Source organism: Apiospora phragmitis (assembly GCF_038363925.1).
Source record: "Apiospora phragmitis strain CBS 135458 chromosome Unknown utg000007l:2111988.0-4706623.0:1.0-2598199.0, whole genome shotgun sequence".
Taxonomy (NCBI): domain Eukaryota; kingdom Fungi; phylum Ascomycota; class Sordariomycetes; order Amphisphaeriales; family Apiosporaceae; genus Apiospora; species Apiospora phragmitis.
Window position 1 is genome coordinate 512,021 of NW_027117406.1, and position 7,001 is coordinate 519,021.

Sequence of the window (7,001 nt, forward strand, 5' to 3'; positions counted from 1 at the left end):
CATGGCAATCCTTTCCCAATTGAATGTATATCAATGCGAATTCATGGAAGTTCCTGGTTTCTGGGTGGTGGCCTTCTGCTGTGCGAACATGCAAGCTGCCTTGATAGACGTTTGCAGATGTTTAGTGACATTGGGAACGACCAACTGTCATGACTGCGAGTCGATTTTTATTTATCAGGAGAGACAGCTTCTTGCCCAACTGTCTATAAGAAGCCCAAGCAGCTGTTTGGGCATGCTCCATGATTCCCAGCGATCTGTTCAGGAGTCTAGAACTACAAGCCAGCCTCCTTAGTCCGTACCCTTTGGGCGCCCACTGATCCACGGATAGCCTAAAGATTGCCTCACGGGTAGTTACATCTGGGCCCAGACTGGGACTACCGACGACAGCCAACGATTTGTCTACTACCTCAGCTGTTGCATTGGAGCAGAGCGTACTCAAGGTAACACTGTATGCATCATAGTCTCTGCTGGTAACCAGAGTGTGACTAACAGAGCTAAACACGAGTTGCTGAAGCCGGTAAGAAGTAGTAGCCTATCTCCAGGAATGCAATGGCTTCTGCCAGGCGACGATAGCGGTACCCTAGTGTTATTGGTCGTTCGAAATTAGAAACTGGATTGGGCTTCGCCAGAATACCATTAGAAGCTGTTTCAACCAATCCGAACCCGTCAAGCTTCAATGAGGGCCACGTTTACTGCAGGTTTGTTTACATGAACACAAGAACGCGTATATGTAATTTTAGACTGCGCGATAGTAGATAATGTATTATTCGCTGCTCTACTTCATGTTCGTCCACCTGGTTGGGCGTCAATACTCTCGCTTCACCCCTTTCTGTAAATCGATTGGCATATCTGTTCTAGACTCTGAAACTGTCTGTATCACAGCCTGGCCTTGTTAGTCATAGAAGGCAGCCCTCGTGGCCTTCCAGCACCGAAGTAAGACCGTATCGAACTCGAAAGGTTGTGTGCTGCTAGCTGAATTCGAGGCTAACGGTCCGCGTTGATGCCTACCATCGAATCAGTATGACATGAGCCAGGGCGGCCTGGAAACCCGTTCAAGGCGCAACTCGGGAGTGATATTGACTGTTAGCATGTGAATGCATCCAGGTATCTCCCCAACTAGAACTTAACTCGGCCAACGTGTTAGTCACGAAGACGTGGCACAGCAGACCCTCCCGGGACTCTCTATCAGCATTGGGAGGCACCCATCACTAAGACAAGGCGCAAGAGTAGGATTCAGAACGTCAGAATAAACGTACCACGCGTGAAAGTACACATCACGGCCCTGCTTCTGAGGTCTGCTGACGACCAAGGGTTTTCTTTTCAATGGTTGCCTTGCTAGCTGAATACTCACCGTATCGGCTTCAGCCAATACAAATGCTAACAAGGTCCGTATAACACGAAAATCGCATGCCCATCTTACTTACCACGGGATGGACCGGTTATGTCGAAGACAATACCGTCCTATCAGAACCTCAACTTCCTCCTAAACATCAATAGACGGTTGCCCTGTGTACGTGAGATTGGTGACCGCTCCGTGCTATATCAAAACGGCGGCGTTTAGCAGCCAATCCCAGAAGCAGATTGATGTTTTCTTGCCCTGCCTCATCAGGGGGCAACTAGTCGAGCTGAAAGTCTGTACGGCGAAAAGCTGACGATCGGCCCGTTACAGTAATGCCCTTTTCTGCTTGTCATGGGTAGACCGGAGTTCTTCACCGCAAGAATATCCCTCCCTGCGACGTCTCAGCACCAGGCAGCAGCTGAGCAGCTCGTAATTGAGTCACTTGACGATGAGATACTCAAAAGCTGCCATCAGCCGGATCTGGAAATGCTGTACATTTCCTATATCTTTCGCCCTTGCCAAGTATTGCCCCTCGTAGTGTCTGCGCATGCGCCCCATGCTCAAAATATGATTGTTGAAGCAGTTAATGGCCGGTTTTCCCTTGCAACAATCAACTTGCCAAGAGAAGCGCAAGTGGAGAGCTGGAAGGGGCGAAAAGCATTTGTATGCTCGTGACGCAATCTCCCTCCTGTCGAGAGTCATCGATGAGGAAAAAGGGGCGAAGATGAATGCGACAGCAATGAAGAATCGAATGTACCATTCGTAATGCATTGTGGCGCGGAAGTGTGGCAACTTCTCTCAGGAAGACCGGTATGCGGGCCATTGGTGGTCTGCTGAGTAACACTGATACGATACTCAAAAAAATGACATCTAGAGCCCATCGAAGGCTCTCTCGTCATCCCAGTTCGTGTGCGACATTCAGATGGTGTATTCTAGGTAGATGAACGCTGTAGTAGTGGTGGGCAACGTAACTGCTTAAGATTTACACAGATGATCTAGATATTTGGATTGGCTTCTTCAGCGATTATGTCATGTTAGCTTCAAACCAATCCTAGCCTTGAACGTATATTTTTCTGCTAAAGAGCTGAGGCTCAATCTCCAGTCTATACGTTTCAAGAATTTCAGGTCACAAGGCCATCTGTGAGAGACGACCCTGGTTGATATAAACGGCAAAAGTTTTAGTGCTGACAGAAAGCAGTGATAGTGCCCTATCGGTTTAACTAAACCTATACATTTGGGGTAAATTTGAGCTACACGTGCAGTCAGCAAGTGATACGCATCTAGGTCGCCCGAACTCCCACCCCGTAAGCTTATTATTAATGACTTCTCTGACTATTCATTTATAAGTATTCCCTTCCCTTACTCAGCCTTTCTCATTTTTCGGTGAATGAAATATGTACAGGGGCTGTTATTTGTTCCATCTCTTGTATCGCATCGCGAGCCTTGCTGCCTTTCACTTTACCATATGGCTTACATCACTTAGCTGAAATTGCTTATTAGCCAGCCTCGACAAAGGCGATGTTGTCTGGCGAAAGGTCAGTCACATCAAGGGATTTCGGTGAACGGTTGTTTCATTGCCCAAACTGCAGCCTGCACAAGGCTTGTGTTCAATCAATCCAGATCATACAGATGTCGTTGAGCACTTTCGGCCGCTCTCAAGTAAAAGACAATTGGCACTGGTGGCTTGAAAATATTTCGGTGTCATGAACTGATGAATTGATTAGTGAAGAAGTGTTGGAAGTGGAGGGGGATTTGGGGATGGGGGGGCAAGACATCCAGACACCATCAGCACTTGAGCCGCATCCCATGTGGTTCGCCTGGTTCGCGCCCCTCCCCCAAGAGAGATGGTGAGAGTTAGGCAACCATGTACCTATCTCCCCGTAGACCTACAAAACACACTGTATGCGCCAGTGTGCAGGGCGCGCACAGTTTCCTTTATAATATCAATAAAGCTTCATCACCTCAAAAGCCCTCTTCGCAAAACTTGTGATCATTTTAAATCAATGGGGGATTATGACTTTATCAAGCTACCTATGCCGAAGATACTAGGTACGTTTCGAATCATTCCTCTATGCTACATCTTTATGTACCCCGAGAAACACCCCACTCTTACGCGGATTGTTCACTGGCTCGTTCACCAATCACTCCGTACCTCGATCGCAATCCAAGTAACCACGGTCATAATTTACGTGTTGTTGATGCTGTGTCTGACTGCCACACTAGGAATATTCCGCTCTGAAGATCAACCCAGGGTTGACCACAGCTTGTAATTGCACGATTGCAGCTTCTCGGCTTTCGACAGGACTTTTGTCCCCTAAAATAGCCCCAAATAATATTCGAATGTACTTATGTCATCTACTCGACCTTCGCCAAGCCCAACCTCAAAATGCCCGACCAAGGAGAATTCGTCCAAAACTCTTTCACAAAAGCATTGCGCAAAAATGCCAAATTTGTTTGCCCCATTGAAGGGTGTGGCACAGAGGTTGGCGATACCGAATTTCTATCCAAACAGCATATAAATCAGTGTCATCCTGAGCTAGTAGCACATAGAGACATTTCAGATGTTGTGCGCGAATGGAGGAGAGAGCCATTACCGCCCTCCAAACCGTACGACCCCCCTCTCCATCTGATTCGAAGTTGACATATACTGATCTTTAATCTGTAGGCAGAGACTGCTTCCTCATGATTCAGGAGGGGAAGATACCCAGCTTCCCAAGCAAGCTGTGAACAATGAGCCACCCACGAAGCAATTTATCCCCAAGGAGAAGGGTGCATCTGGTAAGCCAGTGCTGAAGGATGCCAGCCCGGCTCGTTCGAGGGCCAAACCTCGGGATACGGATTTCAATAGAACGACACAAGTAGGGAAGTTGTGGAATCCAAATGATCCTAGTCCCAGCTCATCACGTGTACGTGGGAGGAAAAAGGCTGAGCCACAACCCCCTATTCGTCCACCGCCTGCACCCAGTCAAGACGACCTGGACGTGTCCGACGATCCGAATGAGGCTGGCTATGTCCCACAGATCAAGACCCGTCCCATAGATCACCTCCAATTGGTCGCTGAAGTGAAGGGTATCTATGCTGGTCTGGTTATGGTGGAATCGAAGTGTATCGAAGTGGACAATGCGCAAAACACTCAGAAGGATGCTAAGCTGAATAATGAGCAGTGGCAAGCCCTCATAGCCCTCCATCGGACCTTGCTCCATGAGCATCACGACTTTTTCCTGGCCTCTCAACATCCGACTGCCAGCTCGTCGTTGCGGAGACTTGGTGCGAAATACTATATGCCCGGCAGAATGTGGAAGCATGGGATCCACGCCTTCCTTGAGTTGCTGAGGCATCGTTTGCCTGCCTCCCTAGAGCACATGCTAACATTCATCTACCTCGCTTACTCTATGATGGCACTGCTATATGAGACAGTCCCTGCTTTTGAAGCGACATGGATGGAATGCCTAGGTGACCTCGGTCGGTACAGAATGGCGATCGAAGACGACGACGTACGCGATAGAGAGGTTTGGACTGCTGTGTCAAGACGTTGGTACTCGAAGGCCTCGGATGTCGTCCCGGGAACTGGACGCTTGTATCATCACCTCGCCATTTTGGCACGTCCGAACGTACTCCAGCAACTATACTTCTACTCGAAAGCTCTTTCTGCCCCAGAACCGTTTTTTGCCGCCTTGGAATCCATCATGACCCTCTTCGATCCATTGCTGGGTTCTAACAACCAGCAATCGCGTCTTACTGCCCATTGACTTTGCTTATGTCAAAGCTCATGGCCTACTGTTCACCGGAAAGACTGGCAGCGAGTATCAGACAGCGGTAGCCGAATTTGTCAACAATCTTGATAACCACATCAGTAGGACAACCCGAAGATGGATGGAATGCGGGTATGTCATCTGAGCTCCCCCAGATATATCCCTAAAGCTAACCATGACAAGCTATTTCATTGCAATCTCGAATTGCTGCGCCCTACTTTTATGGGGCAAGAATAGTTTCATTTACCAAACTATTCGGCCCAAGAGGCTAAAAGAAAGCGTCGAAGAGTTCAACACCAGGGAGATCCTCGATCCGTCTGACCAACGAAATGCAAAGAGGCTTGAGGAAGCACGCCATCTTGCCGAGGGAACATTCAGCAAAGTTTTCCCTCGGTTTGCCGATCCCAACATTTTGCCTTTCCTACATTCAACCTTAGTATTCTATCGTTTTATGATCTCCTATCCCTCGGCTATGGATCTTCTGGAGGCGACATTCCCTTGGAAAATGGTCTCGATGCTCCTGAACTCCCTTCTCCCTTCGTGTCGTGAGTATGAAAGGATTCAGAGCAGTGATTTCCCGCGGCCAGTTAAACAGCTGCCCCGGCCTCTTCCGGAAGATTTTGCCCTTAGAGGCTTATTGTGGGCTGAGAAGTATTACCCGTCCGACTGGTTCTCAAACGACAAAATCGACGATGACGAGAAATACTTCGAGGTCGCCTCTATGACGGACGAGCGGAAAGAACGAGTTCTTTGGCTGGGTGTTTCTATTGCGCAGCATGGAAAATGGCTGCTCTACGACGACAAGCTCCACCACTTTTCCGTTCCTTCCCGATTCGAACAAGAGATTGATATCAACATGAACTTTGATACAGAGTTGATGGCAAGTACTCCGGAAGCAGACACATTATCACGAGCTTCCACATTGGCCCTGTCCTCTCCTGGCGATAAGGCTATGAGCGAGGCAGAGAAAGACGATGAGGATATGCCTGACATCGACGATTTCATGACAAGACAGCCTATCATACGACAGTGACTACTTATTACGTTGAAACACTTCACGGGGTGTGCTGAGTCCGCACCGCAATTTTCTGCTCAAGATCACTGGGCTAGCAGCAGTCCTCGAAGCAAGGCATCACATCACGCCACCTCGAGCTTGGTCTCAGCTTGCGCCGATGGCCCACACCCCCGTCATGCATGTGCACTGCTAGGTTACAGAGTTCATTTGCTACTGATGCGGGGCAACCAGGCAACCAGGCTAGTAGAGCCAATCTGCCTGTTCTGCCTGCCTATCAGTCGGGCCAAGCAAAAAAGGCAACACCGAGGCGTTCATTCAGCGCGGAACAGACGCGAGAATGGTCGACCAGGCTGGATAATAGCCTCACTGCCTGCTCACAGAAACCGCACAAGCAATGGTGCTGGACGTTCCGGTGATCATGCCGTCAGCATCAGGCATCGGGATACTTGCTTTATTGAATACAATATGGCGCCTGGATGTTAGGGGCAATTCAAGTGGAAGTACGATGGTGTTGAGTTGTTCGAGGCTGGACCAATTGGCTGCGAAGGCGGTGGGTGATCTGTTGAGGAGGGAGGCGGCTGAAGACATTGTATATTGTTGCCAATCATCTACATATTTACATGCTCAAAGCCCCACCACCAAAGCATTGGGACTCAGTGCATACAATATTTGTCGACACAGATCTGTGCCGGTTTTCTATGTAAAGTTATTATGTGAGCAGTGGTTTATTTTCTGATCTTCCAACATGTTGTGCTACGAAGTGGAATTTGACGACCTCTGTCATTTGACCAAGATCAAGATTGGCCAGTAACCTGGCCAAGCCGTCAAAGCTGCCTGAAGTCAACCTTCACTTGTGGTAGCTTCTGGTAAACGAGAATATGCCTACTGACTAAGA

General features: G+C 48.7%; 1 protein-coding gene across 1 annotated transcript; it reads left to right on the forward strand.

The window, feature by feature from the left end:
• Positions 1–4,632: 4,632 nt before the first annotated feature.
• Positions 4,633–6,124, forward strand: PG994_007770 (uncharacterized protein; the record flags this gene model as incomplete). The annotated part of the gene is made up of 3 exons (XM_066859179.1): positions 4,633–5,071; positions 5,106–5,223; positions 5,275–6,124. The coding sequence occupies 3 exons, from the start codon at positions 4,633–4,635 to the stop codon at positions 6,122–6,124; spliced, it is 1,407 nt and encodes a 468-aa protein (XP_066714666.1).
• Positions 6,125–7,001: the final 877 nt, after the last annotated feature.